We start from the raw sequence: 23884 nt of genomic DNA on the forward strand, positions 1-23884 counted from the left end.
GTTTAAACTTGTTGTTGGTTTTCTTTTTAAGAAAACCTTTTGCAGGAATAGCATTTCATTTATAGACAATGCTGCATTTTTCATGTGCATCGCTTAGTACGGGATTCTTACCACCTACAGCTATCCCATAGCATGCCTTTCACTAATTGTTATCTATTTCACAGGCAGTAGTACTATTAACTGCCACAAACACAACCAACATCAGAAAGCAAATGCACAGAAAACATTTCTGGAGATATACGCGCTTCCCAGCGGAGAGCTTCCTGACGTTACTTAGAAATGAGGTTGCCTGGAGTAGGTCAAAGCTTTGCATAGGAATATGTGCCGAGGCTTAAAAATCTATATTTTAATCAGGTAGTAAAATAAATGAGTATAAAATAAACAGAAAATAAAGTTTTTACATTTGAAACATTTGAAATTATCTTAATTACTCTCAATCACTATTTGTCTCCCTATTTCTTTTGTTTATAAAGCGAAACTTAAAATGTAGAAACTGTATAAGTTTAGGAAGATTAATAATTATCTTTCTGAAGTCCTGGGGAGACCTTCAGCCCTTCTTTAATTCATTAATATAGTAGATATTACTCTATAAAACATGTTTGCAAGTTTATGAAGCTGTGTTTACTAATGATGGAGTGATGAAAATGTAAGATTTTTTTTATTATAATCTTTTTAATTCTTCCTCACTATGGGGGTCATTCCGAGTTGATCGTAGCTGTGCTAAATTTAGCACAGCTACGTTCATGTTCCCAGACATGCGGGGGGACGCCCTGCATGTCTGTCCGCCCCCCCCCACGCAAAAGTACAAAAGCAGCGCACAGCGGCGATGCTTTTGTACTTGTTGAGTAACTCCTAGGCAGCGCAGCTCCTGCGGCTGACTGGGAGTTGCTCTTCGCAGCCGCTGCGGCCTGCCCCTGCATGGTCCAGCCACATCTGCGTTGGCCAGAACATGCCCCCAAAATGGCCGCCAAACGCCGCCGTGCCACCCCTTCCTGCCCAGCCACCGCCTCTGGCTGTCAATCAGGCAGAGGTGATCACTAGGGAACGACAGCCTTCAGCCATCAGGCATGCGCCAGCGCACTGCGGTGCCGGCGCATGCGCAGTTCCGACCTGATCTTTGCGCTGCGAACAACTGCAGCGAGCGATTGGGTCAGAATGACCCCCTATAAGCACAAGCAGAGCACAGAAAAACCCAGCAGCATGGCAATACAATGTACATAAAAAGAAAAAAAGGACATTTTTATAGGAGGTCGTGGGGTTGATTCTGACCATCTCCCTATCTGTGATAAGTTTTTCGTGGGATTCACTATCGCCAAAAATGCCACTGTCAAACCTCCGAAAACTGCATTCTAAATGTGGAAAAAAGTGGTCCGCAGCGGTTATCAAAGATATGCGGTGTGGCCTGCCGGCACTGCAGTCCCCAAAGAATGCTATGGGGCTGTCATGTGCCGATATGGATCAAGCTCTGGAAAGCTCTTTACAGTGTTTGTTCCCGGTAAGCAACACCATAGATTCCTATATAGATGGCATTGCCTATAGAAGCATATAGGCTTTCCGCAAATTTCCCCTGAGAAGGATCCCCTTTTTTATATGCATTTTTTGTCTTGTATTTAATTATTTTATTATTATTATTATTATTATTATTATTATTATATTATTATTATTATTATCATCATCTCATTATTATATTGTGTATGTATAGGGCAATTCGACTTTAGTTTTTACTGCTAACATTGTCAGGTCACATATTTATTCTATCTTTATATATTATGCATCATAAATATACCAGTGCCAAACCGGGCTTTACGTCCCCTATGCGTTTTTGGTCAAAATGTCATTCCGAGGGGACAGGGCTGCCAGCCAAGCGGAACAACAGCACTGCTGAATAAGCTGCAGTGTGCATGTCTGGAGTGTCCAAAGGATGCTTTAGGCAGCACTGGAGCAGCAATACTGCTAGCCAGATGAAGAGACCCTGGGACAGCAACAGCACCAGTTGCTCATCCATAGTTAAGGCCCTCACCGTATCCACTCGTGTACCCCTAGTTATGGCCCTGAAGTATACACAGTCAAGATTTAAACCAGGTACAGTACATGAGCTGCTGGTATAGATCTGGACACTTCCTGCGATGATTGTTCCAACAGATAAATGAGTGCAAGTCTTTTTCTGCTTACATTTGAGGCACAAATACATCCAAGCAGCAGTGGCTCGTTATCTGTCTTGCCAGGTGGTCTCCAGCCCTCTCCTCCTTGCTCTCCTGGTGATTGATGGCTGATTTTACAGAGAGGCTGGAATTAAGTCCGGCAATAGTGGGGCATGGCTCATGTCCTGACGGGGCTTAACTCTAGTGCTGCTAAACACACTGGCTTCTAGGGACTGTATCAGCAGCAGCCCATAGAAGCCAGACAGGGCAGAAGTTATAGCAGGGGAGTTGCTTCCTATGGTACAGTATGTGCCCTCTCTGCTATTGCAGGTGGACTGGCAGTCCCAGGAGAAGAAAATGCATTCCCCTGGGATGGCCTGTCTGGCTGTGATTTACAGGGAGCTCTTTCTATGGGAAGTCACTGCCACTGCCAGTCAGTCCCTGCGCATGTCCAATTTTACTGGGTGAAGGGGAGGGGGGCTGCAGTCCTGTAACCCCCAGTTAAAATCTGCCACTGCAAACAAGTCTATATGAGCAACATGATGTGTAAAATGTGAGATGTAATGTATATAATGTATGAATAGATCTGTTGTGCTATCACAATATTCTACCAAAACTTAGGTTTTTATTCTTGCACTTACTTTAGATCTTCTTTTACTATTCCAGAGCTTAGTGGTGGTGAGATTTATGTGGCCTTACTGTGTATTGCAATGATGACAAGAAAACGTCTCTCTACAGCGTTCAGCACAGATTTTATTTATGTTAAAATTCTACTTTTCCTTATGAGTTGTGTGACATGTATTTTATCCACGTACCGCAGAATATCTGTTTTGCGTGGACTGGAGTCAAAGAGAAGCCATTTTTTATACTGATAAATAAATGCAGATACCTTGATGCTTTTATATCATAAAAAAACTTAATAATTTACAGAAGATGAAATCCAGAGGCTTATTTTTTTTTTTGGAGGCAACATCAATGAAGTTTTAGTCAAAGATAGTTGCTTTCATCTTTATAGACTCCTACGATTTTAGACAATTATGACCTTCAGAGCAGCTGGGTCATCTAGCTTTCATTGCTCTTTGCAAATACCCCTAACACAGAAGAATAATGTACCCTGAAGTGTGGATAAGCAAAATCTGTTCATCAGATATGAAGTATTGCTGTGTTGTGACCTTACTTGGCCTTGTATCCACTCTGGATGATGGCGGCTGTGTAGTAAGCCAAGACATTTCAGGTGAAACAGTCTGTCCTGGTTAGAAGAGTACAGAAGGGCAGACTATCTAAGGAAAGGGAATGCATTTTTAAAAATAAATGAGACCCTTTTTCCACCTGTCACGTTTACAACCTCTGAATTTCAGTGCAGTGTATGTGAGCAGAAGGATGCGTTCAGAAAACAAAATTGATATAAAGTATTGCTAGTTTTTATATGAACTGTATTGTTGGTTTTTAATTATAAATGGCACTTAAAATATTTACTGGTTTTATGTCAATTAGAACAAAAATCACATGCATAATCTACAGTGGAGATGTTTCAGACTGTTCAGGGGTTAGATGCTGACCCAGATTTGTAATTCTTAAAAAAAAAGTGCAACAAAGAAGTAAGAGTTTTCAGCATACAAAAAAACACTTTTGCAGAAAACACCTACACCAAGAAGAATACAACTAACAGATAAAGGGTGCAATATGGCATTACCAGGTACCCTAGCAACATTTGGGGGAGGAAACGCATTTTTATTCTGCACACTGAGATGAAAGTATAGCAGGTGTCTTGTTTGAGTCAGTTAGTTGCACTTTAATTTTACTCCAGTTTATGTTTCCAAGGGAACAGAAACTTTTCTGGGTCTTTAAAGTTGCTAACTTTAGCACATCTGTGAAACATGGAGTGCTGACTTGTACATTCTGTAGGTCACAAACCTATAGCTATTCATCACTGTAGCTTCAACTATTTTAAATTATCCAGAGGGCAGTGATCAGCAGACAACAACATAGTGTAAAATGTATCTTATTCTATCTGATTTCCGTATTGGTAAAATGCAGTAGCAAAGATGCACCAAGTGCCGGCAGATGGCATACTGTTTATAACGTCCACAGATACATAATGGTGTGAAATGCTACATCTTATGTACTGAACATCTATTGTCACCACATTTTCCTTTTGTAATAAATATTTATTACAAGAAATAAATATAGAGTTCAGAGATGCTTAGGGTTATACTGGATGGAGGCATTCATTATGCCAACTGTCGAGATCCCAGCTGTCAGGATACCGACGCTAGAATACCGACACCTGGTGAAATATCGGCGGTCGGAATCCCGACAGCCGGCTGGAATCTCCCGCGATGGAAACATGGTGCAGTCGCTGCTAATATTGTAGCTGTCGGGGTTCCCGGCGTCGGTCTCCTGACCACCAGGATCCCGACAACCAGGATATTATACTGAATCCATACTGGCCACTGGAATAGTTGTAACTATGCCCATTGTGGTATAAGTTTCATTGATGCAGGCTGCCAATAAGGTCGTTGATATGGCATTAAGTCTATATTTGCAGTTTCAGCCTAGATACGCCTGGGCGTACCCTTCCTCCTACTCTGCCTCTCTGCAGCAGGCCCTGGTGAAGGGGGTGTGATGATTCCCGTTACTAAATAAATATTTATATCATAAAATAATTGTGGGCTGCTTTAAGGGGGGAGCAGTTTTAATGTGGGACTTGAACAGGAAGTGGGTCCCTCATCCCCGGCCAGCGCCATCTTCCCAGTGATATTTGGGAAGATGACGCTGGCTACTAGAGAGCAAAGACTCTGCTTTCTAAGAGCCTTTGCTTTCTATATGTGGTGCCATCTTCCTGAAGAGATCACCAGGACGATGGCACCGCCACCGCTGGCCTCAGCACATTTATACTGGGGGGTAGCGGACCCAGGCCCCCACCGGACCACTCCAGCAGCCTGAGCACAGGTAATTTGTCCCCGCTCCCTCCCCCCCCCCCCTCTTGGCACCACTGGCAGCAGAAGGCAAAGACCTATCCAGTCTTGTGATTATGTTACTGGTGCAGGAAATCTGCTGTCAAATGCACCTACAATAAATGGAACATTCTACATAGAACTTGTTTGAGATTCCAGCCTTCTTTAAATATACTCCAGACTCCTCTATATAAATATAGAAACATTTCCTTCCTTATCAATAGCCTAATTTAAAAAAAAGTCCCTATTTCTGCAAACATGAAACACTGAACATATCTGCATCAAGTCAGTGAAGCAATCATTATGGATGCCACTCACTTACTTAGGAATACACAAAACATTTGGGACGGGACGTACTAAACGGAAAATGCTTTGATGCAGAGAAGACTACAGGTTTCTTTCCACATTCTCTAATGTGAGAGATCCGATCGGATCCCTCCCAGTGGCAACCGCGGCCCTCTGCAGAGGGTCTCTCAGGTCACAAACTCGGAAGACCAGGGACCACCTCTGTTCACAAATGACAGCTCTATATGAAATATATATATCAAATAAAGCATATATGATTAGTATCATTGCGGTAAGTGGCAGAATGTACCACAGTTGCTTGGTACATCCCACCCTTGGACTGTTTAAGACCTAGATTAAGCGACTCCTGGCGAAGAGATAAAAAAGTGAATTTTAAAATTTATATTTTTTCTTTGCTAACAAGATTTAATAAGGCGATATAAATATGTAAACAACTTGTAAAAGACAGCAAAATACCTATACTTCTGCAAACAAAAGTAGTAGTCACCCTATGAAAGGTCATATTCTGTACTGGCTGCAGTGCGTAGTCTTTCCAACAAAGCAGTACTGTAACTTAGTCTCTTTACCACCTTAATATCCCAGACTCTATTTTTTCCATTTCTAGAACTGAAAATGTTACCTATACATAAATGTTCTTGTGTGCATGTTCATTACCTTCATTGCTGACCTTTAACCCCTGTTCCTCTTTCCCAGGTCGTCCCATCCCATCTACATCTTCGTCTAGCCTACTACCATCTGCACAACTGCCCAGCTCCCATAATCCTCCTCCTGTTAGCTGTCAGATGCCGCTGCTAGACAGCAATACTTCTCATCAGATCATGGACACTAACCCTGATGAGGAGTTCTCCCCTAACTCATACCTGCTCCGAGCATGCTCAGGCGTACAGCAGCCTTCCAGCAGTGGTAAGAACATTCTGTGGAGCTTTCAGTGATTATGCTTTAGCTGTTTTTTGTTTATGTCTGACCCAGAAATGTATTTCATTATGCAGGATGTATGTTGTATAAGTGTAATGTATCTCCACTGATCATGTTGTTTAATGATGAAAACATCCCACAGCAAAGAAATGTGCTCCCATCTATATTCCACATTCACTTTGGTGCTCTCCATCCAGTTTATTAAATAAATGTACAAGTTTTCATGGCCAAATTAATGGTTTGAGCTAAGATAATGAAGATCAGGTTAGAAGGGATACAGAAATGTCGGGTTTGAGTACAAAGTGACCGGCCTTTTCTGAGGACTCATAGACAGCATGACCAAACCCCTTTAGCAACAAGTTTACAATATACAGAGGGCTCAGCTATAACAGTGGAGTGTTACCATGGGTGCTGCTTGTTTTTTGGATGGCAGACCAGTGTACTGCTTAATGGGTAAACATGCCTTCTACACCTGGAAAGGAAAAATCAGCACAGAACAGGCTGCAGTCTGGCCAATGCCCCGGTATTGCCATAGTCTCACCCCATTCTAACAGACTGTGGTTGACTTTGGATATAAGTATGATGTAAGACTATCTTAAGGCCTGTTTTCAAGAAGGCCTCAGTATTACCCAACTAATAATTTGTATACTGCAGCAAAATTCATATCAAATAATATTTAATATAAGTAACTGGTGTAACTATACGTAAATATTTATGGGAAAATGAAGTTACATCACATCCTCTCTACCACATACCCTTGTATGAGCTAGGCAGGGGTGACGAGAGTCAGGGGGAGCAGGTACTGTATACCCGTGCACAGGCTTGTTGGGGTGAGGGGTTGCAGCAGAGGGCCTGGCCCAGGCCAGCTGCTGAGGGTGACATTATATGGGGGATGCCCATACCTACCCAGATTCCAAATCCCTGTCCGTCCATCCCCTTCCCAGACACACACCTCAGTATCCGGGCCTATAACTGCTCACCTCGGCCTAGGAGCTACACTGAAGCCTCAGGCATTGTACACTAAAATAGTAGTTCTCACTCTTTATTTCTTTAGCTTTGGATCCCAATTGCCAGTGTGCCATTGTTCTGAAGCCTATAGTGAACAAAATATTACCAGTTTTAGTGCGCAAAAAAAAACTCCTATATTGCAGCTTGTTATGTATATCAGAGTAGTGCATCCAGGTTACTCAGAAACAGTGAATAGAGAAAAAAAGATAGATATACACACTCCAGCGCTAAGGAGAGTACCACATTCACAATTGATATTCAGAAAACTCCATGCAAAAAACACTTATCACCAGTGTGGATAATAAGTTAATTAATACTTAACATTAGGGAAGTAATCAACACAAGAGCAGAACATTCTCAATCCGTAGATTTCCACAGTTTACCATATGAAAGAACAAAAAATATATGATAGTGCAGATTGTTTATAAACAAGATACAAATTTTATTACAGGGATCCACTTACAAACACAAAGTTTGGATTGGGCCTGATATTATTCCCGTAATGGCAAATTCAGCATCTAGTAGGTGCATCAATTCCAGGTGTGCATTAGATCTTTCATGTAGACTCCATGGTGAGGTACAAGACACCATAAAAAAGAAATATAGATAGTGCAAGTATGTAAAAACAACCAAAGTTTTAATACAAATATGCACTTACAAACACTTGAAAAAACACAGCATAATGGGTTCCCCACTGGTAAAGCAGCATAGGTAAGTTCCTGATGTTCAAGGAATTCCAACATTCACTTCCGGAATGTGAATGCTGTGACATTCCTTGAACATCAGGAACTTACCTATGCTGCTTTACCAGTGGGGAACCCATTATGCTGTGTTTTTTCAAGTGTTTGTAAGTGCATATTTGTATTAAAACTTTGGTTGTTTTTACATACTTGCACTATCTATATTTCTTTTTTATGGTGTCTTGTACCTCACCATGGAGTCTACATGAAAGATCTAATGCACACCTGGAATTGATGCATCTACTAGATGCTGAATTTGCCATTACGGGAATAATATCAGGCCCAATCCAAACTTTGTGTTTGTAAGTGGATCCCTGTAATAAAATTTGTATCTTGTTTAGAAACAATCTGCACTATCATATATTTTTTGTTCTTTCATATGGTAAACTGTGGAAATCTACAGATTGAGAATATTCTGCTCTTGTGTTGATTACTTCCCTAACGTTAAGTATTAATTAACTTATTATCCACACTGGTGATAAGTGTTTTTTGCATGGAGTTTTCTGAATATCAATTGTGAATGTGGTATTCTCCTTAGCGCTGGAGTGTGTATATCTATCTTTTTTTCTCTATTGTTCTGAAACCCCAAAATTAGCTGTTCCAAATAGAAGATATTGCATAACTGACCATCAGGTCACCTGAAAAGAACAGATGGAGGGACCCCATTTGGAGCCCCAATCTACAGAGTGTACCTTTTTGAGCTAGAATATACGATACTGTACTTACTTTTACTATTAATATTAATAATATGAACTACCACTTACTCTACACTATAATTCCAGTTTTAAACTAATTATGCTAGTGCTCCAAATATCTGCAAGAGAAAAACCTTTTTTTCCATTATTTTATAGCATTTAAGGCAATCTTGTACAACCTGTGGCTCTCCAGGTGTTGTGAAACTATACGTCCCAGCATGCTGTGCCTTGTGATAACTGGCAAGCTACAACACTTGGGTGTGACACAGGTTGTCCGGGACTGATTTAAGGGCTTATTCTCACGTGTGGGAAAATGCATTGGATGTGCTTTAGTAATATGTTTTTAAATAATTTCCAAGTACCTGCAATGCATTGCACTTTTGAGAATACAATCTATTAATCGCATGGTGAGCACGAGTCCCTTAAAACTGAAGTGTCAACAAGCTCTAACAAATATTATATAGACTTTATCCTATATTGTACTTTTCCAACATAACAGTGTAGCTGTCTATACAATACGTTAATGATTTGGATGTGGCGACCAATATGACATTAGTAAATTCTTCAACTAGTTCATTTGTAAGCTTCTTTGTAATGTGAGGGAACACTTGTAGAATATATGTACATCACACATTTCCATCTAATCCTACAATGTGGTGCATTTTGCAAACATGAGTGTTAAAAACATAAGAAATTTCACTTTTAGTTAGTGTATTTTACTTTTCAAAAATACTTAAAAACTGAGGAAATGTAAATCGCAATTCCATCTCCTTAAATTGCATTATGTAGAAACATATCAGTTGAGTCTTCACTGAGTCTGGCTGATGTTCCGTCTTTCATCTATGTGTCTTGCCTGTATACTACTAATAAATTGTCAATGTGTCAGTCACTGAGGGCTACATAATGTCATATGTTTTCACTAAACAGACCAACAGACACATTGACCTCTAGTGACTTCTTCATGCAGTATTGAGGCTAAATTCTCCTAGCACGCAAGTTTAATGCTTATGCTTCTAAATCTAAGATTATTTGACTGTTTTCTGCAAGTGTTAATTATTATGCAAATTGTAGAAATCTGGGATGCGTTAGGGAAGAAAGATGACGAAAATGGGGAAATTAAATGTCTTTTCTAATTGTATGCCATTTGAGTTTCTAGACATACTTAACAAATCACATTTTTCTTAGTTCATTTCACTCTGGAGTATTTTTTTTATATTAACTGTGATTTAAAGCATTGAAAACTATTAGTGAATCTCCATTACTGAAAAGAATTACTTACACGTCTTAAGTAGGCTCCGTGCATCATAGCCGCCTTTCTGAGAGGATCTGCCCTAAAGGAATTGTGTGCGGTAGCATTGTATATTCTCACATAGTGAATGTACAATAGATATGACATACTCTAGTCAGTGCTGAAACGTGTCCAGAAGGCTTCTTACAATTCACATACTGTATATCATAAGCGCTGCAATTTTATTGCCCTTAACGATAGTGTTAAAAATCTTCTTTAATATTGGCAACACTAACTACTAACTAACAAAAGGATCAAAACTAAGTATTTTGTTTAACTTAAAAAATTAATAAAGAAGCCCATACAGTATATTTCTAAAAATGGGGCTAGTTTTACTTTATAAACAATATAACTGATAAATGTTAGAGATGTGCACCAGAAATTTTTCGGGTTTTGTGTTTTGGTTTTGTATTCGGTTCCGCGGCAGTGTTTTGGATTCAGACGCGTTTTGGTAAAACCTCCCTGAAATTTTTTTGCCGGATTCGGATGTGTTTTGGATTCAGGTTTTCTTTTCAAAACCCCCTCAAAAACAGCTTAAATCATAGAATTTGGGGGTAATTGTGATCCTATAGTATTATTAACCTCAATCACCACAATTTCCACTCATTTCCAGTCTATTCTGAACACCTCACACCTCACAATACTATTTTTAGTCCTAAAATTTGCACCGAGGACGCTGGATGACTAAGCAAAGTGACGCAAGAGGGCGGCAAAAACACCTGGCCCATCTAGGAGTGGCACTGCAGTGTCAGACAGGATGGCACTTCAAAAAATTGGCCCCAAACAGCACATGATGCAAAGAAAAGAGAAAAAGAGGTGCACTGTGGTCACTGGACGGCTAAGCTAAGCGACACAAACACCTCAATATCACAGGAATTATTAGTTCTAATCAATGGTATTATTGGTCCAAATCACTGGAAGAAAATGACAAAATCACTGGAATTATTCGTTCTAATCAATGTTATTATTGGTCCAAACCACTGGAAGAAAATGGAATGGATGGATACTTGCAGTGACACAGAGCTGCAAGATACAGCAATGGCCTACTGTACACAACTATATACTGTTGGGTCACCAAAATGCTGCACTGTAATACTATATATACTGCTCACAAAAATGCTGCACAGATATGGAATGGATACTTGCAGTGACACAGAGCTGCAAGATACAGCAATGGCCTACTGTACACAACTATATACTGTTGGGTCACCAAAATGCTGCACTGTCATACTATATACTGCTCACAAAAATGCAGCACAGGTATGGAAAGGATACTTGCAGTGACACAGAGCTGCAAGATACAGCAATATCCTACTGTACACAACTATATACTGTTGGGTCACCAAAATGCTGCACTGTAATACTATATATACTGCTCACAAAAATGCTGCACAGATATGGAATGGATACTTGCAGTGACACAGAGCTGCAAGATACAGCAATGGCCTACTGTACACAACTATATACTGTTGGGTCACCAAAATGCTGCACTGTAATACTATATACTGCTCACAAAAATGCAGCACAGATATGGAATGGATACTTGCAGTGACACAGAGCTGCAAGATACAGCAATGGCCTACTGTACACAACTATATACTGTTGGGTCACCAAAATGCTGCACTGTAATACTATATATACTGCTCACAAAAATGCTGCACAGATATGGAATGGATACTTGCAGTGACACAGAGCTGCAAGATACAGCAATGGCCTACTGTACACAACTATATACTGTTGGGTCACCAAAATGCTGCACTGTCATACTATATACTGCTCACAAAAATGCAGCACAGGTATGGAAAGGATACTTGCAGTGACACAGAGCTGCAAGATACAGCAATATCCTACTGTACACAACTATATACTGTTGGGTCACCAAAATGCTGCACTGTAATACTATATATACTGCTCACAAAAATGCTGCACAGATATGGAATGGATACTTGCAGTGACACAGAGCTGCAAGATACAGCAATGGCCTACTGTACACAACTATATACTGTTGGGTCACCAAAATGCTGCACTGTAATACTATATACTGCTCACAAAAATGCAGCACAGATATGGAATGGATACTTGCAGTGACACAGAGCTGCAAGATACAGCAATGGCCTACTGTACACAACTATATACTGTTGGGTCACCAAAATGCTGCACTGTAATACTATATATACTGCTCACAAAAATGCTGCACAGATATGGAATGGATACTTGCAGTGACACAGAGCTGCAAGATACAGCAATGGCCTACTGTACACAACTATATACTGTTGGGTCACCAAAATGCTGCACTGTCATACTATATACTGCTCACAAAAATGCAGCACAGGTATGGAAAGGATACTTGCAGTGACACAGAGCTGCAAGATACAGCAATGGCCTACTGTACACAACTATATACTGTTGGGTCACCAAAATGCTGCACTGTAATACTATATACTGCTTACAAAAATGCAGCACAGATATGAAATGGATACTTGCAGTGACACAGAGCTGCAAGATACAGCAATGGCCTACTGTACGCAACTATATACTGTTGGGTCACCAAAATGCTGCACTGTAATACTATATATACTGCTCACAAAAATGCAGCACAGATATGGAATGGATACTTGCAGTGACACAGAGCTGCAAGATACAGCAATGGCCTACTGTACTGTACTACTATAAGTATAATTAATTATATACTAATGGTCCCCAGTCCCCACAATAAACCACACTGAGCACAGATATTTGCAGCACACTGAGCACAGATATGGAGCGTTTTCAGGCAGAGAACGTAGATATTTTAAGCACACTGAGCACAGATATTTGCAGCATACTGAGCACAGATTATGGAGCTTTTCAGGGAGATAACGCAGCCACGTCCTCTCCGTTTAATCTCCAATGCACGAGTGAAAATGGCGGCGACGCGTAGCTCTTTATATAGAATACGAATCTTGCGAGAATCCGACAGCGGGATGATGACGTTCGGCCTCGTTCGGGTTAACCGAGCAAGGCAGGAAGATCCAAGGCTGCCTCGGAACAGTGTAAAATGGGTGAAGTTCGGGGGGGGGGGGGGTCGGATCTCGAGGAACCGAACCCGCTCATCTCTAATAAATATATATATATATAGAAGAGAAATATTCGGCACTCGTACCTGTAGAAAAATTCACCTCACCGGGTGCCCTCCAAGCTTGCAAAAGCTATGTAGATAGACGTAATAGCGGCACTCTCGGATTTCTACACAGCAGTAACGGAGACCACTCGGTTCTGCTTAGACTAACGTTTCGGTTTTATTCAACCGTCATCAGAGGATACAAAACACAACATAAAACAATCTTACCTTTATGCTCTAAACAACCCCCACGTGCACAGTCCCCGGTTCTCGCCGCCGGACTTACTTCCGGGTGCGTCATCACTTGGAGACCACAGAGTCAACGTGATGACGTTCACCCGACCAGTGAACAAAACCATCACCATGGTAACAGTAAAACAAGACAGAATCGTTTGCAGAACTGGAAACTAAGTTACAATCATGCTTTATGTGCTTTGTAGATTTCTAAATACCGCAATGTTGAAATAGTTAATGTGAACCTGTCTAACCATACCAAAATTACAATTATAATGGCTATTAACTTTTCTATTCATTAAAAATGCATATACAACTCTACAGGAAACAAGCAAGTGACAGTGTCTCATTAAGGCCGTTAGGAGCCACCGTATTGAGCCGGTGTATCCAACGTGCCTCCTTTTGTAACAGAGTTTTCTGTCTATCTCCCCCTCGCTTAGTTAAAGGGACCTGTTCCAACATTTTATACCGAAGAGTGGCAAGACTGTGCTGATGTGTTTTAAAATGTTTAGCGACCGGTTGGTCCACTTGCTTCCCCTCCAGTATCTGTTTTATTGCACTCCTGTGCTGACCCATGCGTACTTTAAATAGGCAGGACGTTTTGCCTATATAGTAAAGCCCACATGGGCATTTAATGCAATATACTATAAAGTCACTCGTACAGGTGAGAACTTGTTTAATCTTGATCCTGACGCCGGTGTGCGGATGTGTTATATAATCACCGGTCTCAAGATACTGACAAGTCACACAACCAATGCATTTATAATTCCCTGGTTTTTTTGTTAGAAAAGTGGCCGTTTCTGCAGCAGCATATCGTGAGATGTCATTGTGTACAACAGCATCTCATATGTTGCTGCCCCTCCTATAACATGACATCAGTTTACTGGAACTAATACTAGAGAGATCTGGGTCCCTCTGTATTATGGGCCATAATCTTTTAGCTGTTTTATTGATTATTTGACTAGATGTAGTATAATCAGTCACACGGACAATCACGTCCTTGTCCTGTTTTTTCTTTGATGCTGTAACCGCAACGGGAATTTTTGGTTGAGACATGGCCTTTTTTCTGGCTGATCGTAACAACTCACTATTATACCCCCTCTCCAGAAATCTGGAAGTCATAAGCTCCATTTGTTTATGTTCTTCTTCCGTACTACTACAAATCCGATGTACCCGTAGGTACTGTGAGTACGGGAGACCACTTTTCAGGGGTTTTGGGTGATGGCTGGAGGCTAATAGTAGACTGTTAACATCAGTCGGTTTTTGGTAAATGGAGGTGATAAATACGCCATTCTTTCTAACAATTTTCACATCCAGGAAATTAATGGTCTCTGCCTGTATGTCAAAAGTAAATTTGATCGAATCATCCATCAAATTTACTTGATGCATCATGTCTATGAAGGTCTCACGTGTCCCTGTCCATAGCATGAACACGTCATCAATATAGCGAGTGTACATCGCTATGTTGGATTTGTACTGGGGATTGGAAAAAATGTTTCCAATCCCCAGTACAAATCCAATATAGCGATGTACACTCGCTATATTGATGACGTGTTCATGCTATGGACAGGGACACGTGAGACCTTCATAGACATGATGCATCAAGTAAATTTGATGGATGATTCGATCAAATTTACTTTTGACATACAGGCAGAGACCATTAATTTCCTGGATGTGAAAATTGTTAGAAAGAATGGCGTATTTATCACCTCCATTTACCAAAAACCGACTGATGTTAACAGTCTACTATTAGCCTCGAGCCATCACCCAAAACCCCTGAAAAGTGGTCTCCCGTACTCACAGTACCTACGGGTACATCGGATTTGTAGTAGTACGGAAGAAGAACATAAACAAATGGAGCTTATGACTTCCAGATTTCTGGAGAGGGGGTATAATAGTGAGTTGTTACGATCAGCCAGAAAAAAGGCCATGTCTCAACCAAAAATTCCCGTTGCGGTTACAGCATCAAAGAAAAAACAGGACAAGGACGTGATTGTCCGTGTGACTGATTATACTACATCTAGTCAAATAATCAATAAAACAGCTAAAAGATTATGGCCCATAATACAGAGGGACCCAGATCTCTCTAGTATTAGTTCCAGTAAACTGATGTCATGTTATAGGAGGGGCAGCAACATACGAGATGCTGTTGTACACAATGACATCTCACGATATGCTGCTGCAGAAACGGCCACTTTTCTAACAAAAAAACCAGGGAATTATAAATGCATTGGTTGTGTGACTTGTCAGTATCTTGAGACCGGTGATTATATAACACATCCGCACACCGGCGTCAGGATCAAGATTAAACAAGTTCTCACCTGTACGAGTGACTTTATAGTATATTGCATTAAATGCCCATGTGGGCTTTACTATATAGGCAAAACGTCCTGCCCATTTAAAGTACGCATGGGTCAGCACAGGAGTGCAATAAAACAGATACTGGAGGGGAAGCAAGTGGACCAACCGGTCGCTAAACATTTTAAAACACATCAGCACAGTCTTGCCACTCTTCGGTATAAAATGTTGGAACAGGTCCCTTTAACTAAGCGAGGGGGAGATAGACAGAAAACTCTGTTACAAAAGGAGGCACGTTGGATACACCGGCTCAATACGGTGGCTCCTAACGGCCTTAATGAGACACTGTCACTTGCTTGTTTCCTGTAGAGTTGTATATGCATTTTTAATGAATAGAAAAGTTAATAGCCATTATAATTGTAATTTTGGTATGGTTAGACAGGTTCACATTAACTATTTCAACATTGCGGTATTTAGAAATCTACAAAGCACATAAAGCATGATTGTAACTTAGTTTCCAGTTCTGCAAACGATTCTGTCTTGTTTTACTGTTACCATGGTGATGGTTTTGTTCACTGGTCGGGTGAACGTCATCACGTTGACTCTGTGGTCTCCAAGTGATGACGCACCCGGAAGTAAGTCCGGCGGCGAGAACCGGGGACTGTGCACGTGGGGGTTGTTTAGAGCATAAAGGTAAGATTGTTTTATGTTGTGTTTTGTATCCTCTGATGACGGTTGAATAAAACCGAAACGTTAGTCTAAGCAGAACCGAGTGGTCTCCGTTACTGCTGTGTAGAAATCCGAGAGTGCCGCTATTACGTCTATCTCTATATATATATATATATATATATATATATATATAATCCCACATTATTTTGTTTATAAATGTATATGTATATATATAATCCCACATTATTTTGTTTATAAATGTATATGTGTGTTTATGTGCAAATATATATATATATATGCCCTTACCTGACTTTTGCCAAAAGCCAAAAAACTCTCAGCAGAACAAACACAACATTCCTGGGACTTTTAAAACACGTAGGTTAGAAACCTTGGCCAAATATACCTGCCTTCCAACACTATCCAGTGTTCTGGTCACAACACATACTGTATGTACAGTAGGCAATCTAAACCCTTTTTTTAAGAATTAAGGTTCAAAAATGGTTGAGATTGCCTAAAGGATAAAACAAAGGTGTCATGACTAAGGTTTTTGTGAACCCGGTGCTAGCGAAGTCTGCGCGGGCGACTGGAGGACTACACAAATACCACCACTGACCTGGTTTTGGAAGTGTTGTGGACTCGGGGTCTCTTCCGGTGACTGGGAAGAGGAACCGCGGCAGAGATGGCCGAATCCAGGTTCTCCTCATGCAGGATGAGGTCGGCAGACAGGAAGCACGTGTGGGCGCTGAAGGTCTCCTGAAAGACAGAACTGGAAAGGCGCTGATGAATCAGTGAAGAATAACAGGTACAACTGTGCTAAAGGGCACGGGGTGCTTGGGGACACTGAGGTGCTTGGAGACACTGAGGTGCTTGGAGACACTGAGGTGCTTGGAGACACTGAGGTACTTGGAGACACTGAGGTACTTGGAGACACTGAGGTACGTAGAGGCACTGAGATGCGTAGAGGCACTGAGGTGCGTAGAGGCACTGAGGTGCGTAGAGGCACTGAGGTGCGTAGAGACACTGAGGTGCGTGAAGACACTGGGGTGCGTAGAGACACTGGAGTGCGTAGAGACACTGGGGTGCTGAGGCACGGAGGCACGGAGGTGCTGGAAGCACGGAGGTACTGAGGTGCGGAGGCACGGAGGTGCTGAGGCACGGAGATGCTGAGTCACGGAGGTGCTGGAAGCACGGAGGCACGGAGGTGCTGGAAGCACGGAGGTACTGAGGCACGGAGATGCTGAGTCACGGAGGTGCTGGAAGCACGGAGGCACGGAGGTGCTGGAAGCACGGAGGTACTGAGGCACAGAGGCACGGAGGTCCTGAGGCACGGAGGTACTGAGGTGCTGAGGCACGGAGATGCTGAGTCACGGAGGTGCTGGAAGCACGGAGGTACTGAGGCACGGAGGTGCTGAGGCACGGAGATGCTGAGTCACGGAGGTGCTGGAAGCACGGAGGCACGGAGGTGCTGGAAGCACGGAGGTACTGAGGCACTGAGGCACGGAGGTCCTGAGGCACGGAGGTACTGAGGTGCTGAGGCACGGAGATGCTGAGTCATGGAGGTGCTGGAAGCACGGAGGTGTTGGAAGCACGGAGGTACTGAGGCACGGAGGTGCTGGAAGCACGGAGGTACTGAGGCACAGAGGTGCTGAGTCACGGAGATGCTGGAAGCACGGAGGCACGGAGGTGTTGGAAGCACGGAAGTACTGAGCTCTGGAGATCCCAACTACAACAGTAGTAAAACTGAAACACGACAGCTGTGGTTTTCAGTGGAGAACATGGAATTCAGTACTGTGCCTTTAAGACGAAACATTGCAGCTGTGCCTTTACATTGAGACTCAGGGAAATGGTGAAATCAAATGGCAACACACAAGTAACCATACAGGAACAAGGGAACAGAGTTTCCACAGGAACTTAGGTACACACAAGGCTGTATGTGACACGAGGAACTGGCCCAGATTCCAACTCAGCCTCCTGATTTATACTTCCTGGTCCTTGATGATTGGTGGGCAGGATTAGGTGATGTCACTGTCATGTAACTACTCTAGCCAAGGCTGTGATGTAGAATGAGGCCTAGCAGGCCAAGAGAACACTGAAGCCTGGACTTCTGCAAAACACAGGATGCTTGCTTTTAGATTACTGAATTCAACCTCACACAGGAGATCACCACAGGTGGAGCTGATTACCTCTCAGGCAGAGAACTCAGGAAACTCAGTGCTGACAAGCTGTTTAACTCCGTGAGTGAAAAGACACAGGATCCAGGACAGAAAGCAGGGGTAAGTCACCAAATATGAGAATTACAGTCAGGATTGTGACAGTATCCCCCTCTTCGAGGGTGGACTCCGGACACCCATCTAATCTTAGGGGAATTGAGAAATTCATACAGAAGAATTTAGGACCTTCGTTGATGCCTCTTCTTCTTATGGGAACGTTTGGTTTTGACCAAGGACCGCGGGATCTCCTGTAAAGAAAAACCTTCCTTAGAAAACATGGGGGCTCCCAAGAAAGGAGTAGCATCATGGACTGGATCAAATTCAGAGTCTGAGTCCAAGTCTAATGGAAGATATGAATCTCCCATAGATACACAGTTTGCAGATGAAAATGAGGTGCACTGGAGATTTAAATTCTCTGGGCTAGGAGAGACTCCAACATGAGCAATTTTAATGGTCGGATTCTTACTGAAGGAGATTCTTAGATTATCCCTGGGAGGACAGCACAAACTTCCTTCTGCATTCCCTTTAGAGCCTGATTTCTTTACCGAGTCAGATTCCATAGGTTTAGGACCAAATTCTTTAACCACAGCATTACTAAAATTCTGTAAGTCATGGAACACAGGATCATTACTCTCAAAAAGCATGTTGGCCCACTCCAAAGCTCTTCCTCTGAATGCCAGGAACAGATATCGAGTAACGTTGGAAGGAGTTACTGCACCTGAAGGATCAGACTCCATCCGAGACAGAAATTGTTCAACCAAAGCGGCATATTGCAGTAAATCTCCATCGAAGTAAATAGGTGGTAAACCATCAGACGAAAGCTTAGAGGCTGAAACTGGAGAAATCTTTGACTGGACGAGTAGGACTGGATTGGATCCGGGGATGCTTGAATTGGCTGGAACCAAAGGAGACTGACCAGGCTGGTCCTGGAGTAACACTGGACCGGCTGGAACCGGAACGAACTGACCAGGCGGAGCCTGGAGTATTGCTGGACCGGCTGGAACCGGAACGGACTGGCCAAACTGGGCCTGGAGTATTGCTGGACCGGCTGGAACCGGGACGGACTGACCAGGCTGGGCCTGGAGTATTGCTGGACCGGCTGGAACCGGGACGGACTGAGTCCTTTCTTCACGGGGCTGAACCAAGGCAGGAGCCCCCACTTCACGGGGCTGGGCTGAGGCAAGAGCCCCCACTTCACGGGGCTGGGCTGAGGCAAGAGCCCCCACTTCACGGGGCTGGGCTGAGGCAAGAGCCCCCACTTCAAGGGGCTGGGCTGAGGCAAGAGCCCCCACTTCACGGGGCTGGGCTGAGGCAAGAGCCCTCTCTTCACGGGGCTGGGCTGCGCTCTGAAGGCTCTCTGGCTGGGCAGCGCTCTGAAGGCTCTCTGGCTGGGCAGCGCTCTGAAGGCTCTCTGGCTGGGCAGCGCTCTGAAGGCTCTCTGGCTGGGCAGCGCTCTGAAGGCTCTCTGGCTGGGCAGCGCTCTGAAGGCTCTCTGGCTGGGCAGCACTCTGTAGACCCTCTGGCTGGGCAGCACTCTGTAGACCCTCTGGCTGGGCAGCACTCTGTAGACCCTCTGGCTGGGCAGCACTCTGTAGACCCTCTGGCTGGGCAGCACTCTGTAGACCCTCTGGCTGGGCAGCACTCTGTAGACCCTCTGGCTGGGCAGCACTCTGTAGACCCTCTGGCTCTGGACCCTCGGATCCCCTTCCTGGGGCTGTACCCTCGGAACCCCCTCCTGGGGCTGGACCCTCTGAAGAACCCCCTCCTGGGGCTGTGCCCTCTGAAGAACCCCCTCCTGGGGCTGGACGCTCTGAACCCCTCACTGGGGCTGGACGCTCTGAACCCCTCACTGGGGCTGGACGCTCTGAACCCCTCACTGGGGCTGGACGCTCTGAAGAACCCCTTCTTGGGGCTGGACACTCTGAAGAACCCCTTCTTGGGGCTGGACACTCTGAAGACGCCCCCCCTGGGGCTGAAGACACGGACGCCCCCCCTGGGGCTGGACACTCTGAAGACGCCCCTCCTGGGGCTAGACACTTTGAAGACGCCCCTCCTGGGGCTGGACACTTTGAAGACGCCCCTCCTGGGGCTAGACACTCTGAAGACGCCCCTCCTGGGGCTAGACACTCTGAAGACGCCCCTCCTGGGGCTGGACACTTTGAAGACGCCCCTCCTGGGGCTGGACACTCTGAAGACGCCCCTCCTGGGGCTGGACACTCTGAAGATGCCCCTCCTGGGGCTGGACACTCTGAAGACGCCCCTCCTGGGGCTGGACACTCTGAAGACGCCCCTCCTGGGGCTGGACACTCTGAAGACGCCCCTCCTGGGGCTGGACACTCTGACTCCTCTGTGACTCTAAATGGCTTGAATATTCTTCTCTGGACACCCAACTTGGGATAAGGTCTTTTAATCACCGGACCCCAGTCATAAATTTGAGTCTCTTTCCGAGTAGCCATCTTGATACCCCCGTCAGCAGTAGCAGGATCGGCTACTGTGGATGACTTGTAGACATGAGCACTGTGATACTGCGATTTGTCACCATTCCCTGGCTTGCGAAGAATGCAGTCTTTAACAAAATGACCGGAATTTCCACAGTAAAGACAGAGGTGTAGCTCCCTACGCCGCTGACGTTCAGCTTCAGAGAGCTTGGGCCGTGGATAGCTCTGATGAACAACTTTTCCTTGCACAGAGGAAGAGACTCTATTAACTGGTTGGGACAAAACAGGATCAACAACGTTGGTAGTATTCCTGAGGAGATCAGGCATTACAGAGAGAATACTAGGCAAAAGTTCTTGTAACTGTAATAACATCTGGTAGAATATCTGCAGTTGGTCAGGAGTCTTAGAGCAGAAGGTCAGAGAATCTCTGGAGAAAGAATTCCGCTGCAGACACTGTGCCAATTGATGCTGAGTCGACTCCAGACCTTCCAAGCGTCCTGCAATATTGCTTAGGAGGTCCTGCGTCAGACAAACACTTTCGGCCGGGTCCATGGGGCCAGTTCCTACTGTCATGACTAAGGTTTTTGTGAACCCGGTGCTAGCGAAGTCTGCGCGGGCGACTGGAGGACTACACGAATACCACCACTGACCTGGTTTTGGAAGTGTTGTGGACTCGGGGTCTCTTCCGGTGACTGGGAAGAGGAACCGCGGCAGAGATGGCCGAATCCAGGTTCTCCTCATGCAGGATGAGGTCGGCAGACAGGAAGCACGTGTGGGCGCTGAAGGTCTCCTGAAAGACAGAACTGGAAAGGCGCTGATGAATCAGTGAAGAATAACAGGTACAACTGTGCTAAAGGGCACGGGGTGCTTGGGGACACTGAGGTGCTTGGAGACACTGAGGTGCTTGGAGACACTGAGGTGCTTGGAGACACTGAGGTGCTTGGAGACACTGAGGTACTTGGAGACACTGAGGTACTTGGAGACACTGAGGTACGTAGAGGCACTGAGATGCGTAGAGGCACTGAGGTGCGTAGAGGCACTGAGGTGCGTAGAGGCACTGAGGTGCGTAGAGACACTGAGGTGCGTGAAGACACTGGGGTGCGTAGAGACACTGGAGTGCGTAGAGACACTGGGGTGCTGAGGCACGGAGGCACGGAGGTGCTGGAAGCACGGAGGTACTGAGGTGCGGAGGCACGGAGGTGCTGAGGCACGGAGATGCTGAGTCACGGAGGTGCTGGAAGCACGGAGGCACGGAGGTGCTGGAAGCACGGAGGTACTGAGGCACGGAGGTCCTGAGGCACGGAGGTACTGAGGTGCTGAGGCACGGAGATGCTGAGTCACGGAGGTGCTGGAAGCACGGAGGTACTGAGGCACGGAGGTGCTGAGGCACGGAGATGCTGAGTCACGGAGGTGCTGGAAGCACGGAGGCACGGAGGTGCTGGAAGCACGGAGGTACTGAGGCACGGAGGCACGGAGGTCCTGAGGCACGGAGGTACTGAGGTGCTGAGGCACGGAGATGCTGAGTCATGGAGGTGCTGGAAGCACGGAGGTGTTGGAAGCACGGAGGTACTGAGGCACGGAGGTGCTGGAAGCACGGAGGTACTGAGGCACAGAGGTGCTGAGTCACGGAGATGCTGGAAGCACGGAGGCACGGAGGTGTTGGAAGCACGGAAGTACTGAGCTCTGGAGATCCCAACTACAACAGTAGTAAAACTGAAACACGACAGCTGTGGTTTTCAGTGGAGAACATGGAATTCAGTACTGTGCCTTTAAGACGAAACATTGCAGCTGTGCCTTTACATTGAGACTCAGGGAAATGGTGAAATCAAATGGCAACACACAAGTAACCATACAGGAACAAGGGAACAGAGTTTCCACAGGAACTTAGGTACACACAAGGCTGTATGTGACACGAGGAACTGGCCCAGATTCCAACTCAGCCTCCTGATTTATACTTCCTGGTCCTTGATGATTGGTGGGCAGGATTAGGTGATGTCACTGTCATGTGACTACTCTAGCCAAGGCTGTGATGTAGAATGAGGCCTAGCAGGCCAAGAGAACACTGAAGCCTGGACTTCTGCAAAACACAGGATGCTTGCTTTTAGATTACTGAATTCAACCTCACACAGGAGATCACCACAGGTGGAGCTGATTACCTCTCAGGCAGAGAACTCAGGAAACTCAGTGCTGACAAGCTGTTTAACTCCGTGAGTGAAAAGACACAGGATCCAGGACAGAAAGCAGGGGTAAGTCACCAAATATGAGAATTACAGTCAGGATTGTGACAAAAGGGACAGACTAGATGGGCCAAGTGGTTCTTATCTGCCGTCAAATTCTATGTTTCTATATTATATATATATATATATATATATATATATATATATATATATCATCAGCGGCAGCTCCCACCTTTGAGTAGAAGCAGGCTGCCGCTGGACAGGTCTCGGTAGATGACAGCTCCGCCGCTGCCACCAGCCGAGTACCAGGAGAGGAGTGAGCCGCTGATGTCGCTGCCAGCCAAGTCCTGGAACTGCACATGTGCAGTCAAGCGGCGGCTTGACTGCGCATGTGCAAACCCCCAGCAGCAATCTGCGCATGTGCCGCATGCACCGATGTCTCCGAGGGGATTGCAGCCCGGTATGGCAGTCCCGGAGGGAAGAAACACCTCCCAATGGGACTGCCTGTACTGAGCTTGACTGGCAGGTAGGACTTCTAATAGAAATCAATAACTGCCAGTCACTGGTTATCCAGCTCAGTCATAGGCTGGAATTCAAATGTTTGAAAAGTCTGTTGGGTGTTTTTTTTCCTGTCTAAAACAGACTCCCAACTGACTTTTCAAACATTTGAATCTCCCCCATAGACTTCAACTGGCTCACTCCCTGCAG

At 44.6% G+C, this 23884-nt stretch overlaps 1 protein-coding gene across 5 annotated transcripts in view; it reads left to right on the forward strand.

Moving 5' to 3' along the window:
* Positions 1-23884, forward strand: part of TENM2 (teneurin transmembrane protein 2) — a 1540328-nt gene that overhangs the window by 550753 nt on the left and 965691 nt on the right. For all 5 annotated transcript variants that reach the window (XM_063928221.1, XM_063928223.1, XM_063928222.1 and 2 more), the window contains one exon: positions 6098-6307. In XM_063928221.1, the coding sequence (XP_063784291.1) occupies positions 6098-6307 (210 nt within the window). The remainder of the gene's footprint in view (positions 1-6097; positions 6308-23884) is intronic.

Source organism: Pseudophryne corroboree, chromosome 6 (assembly GCF_028390025.1).
Source record: "Pseudophryne corroboree isolate aPseCor3 chromosome 6, aPseCor3.hap2, whole genome shotgun sequence".
Classification (NCBI taxonomy): Eukaryota; Metazoa; Chordata; class Amphibia; order Anura; family Myobatrachidae; genus Pseudophryne; species Pseudophryne corroboree.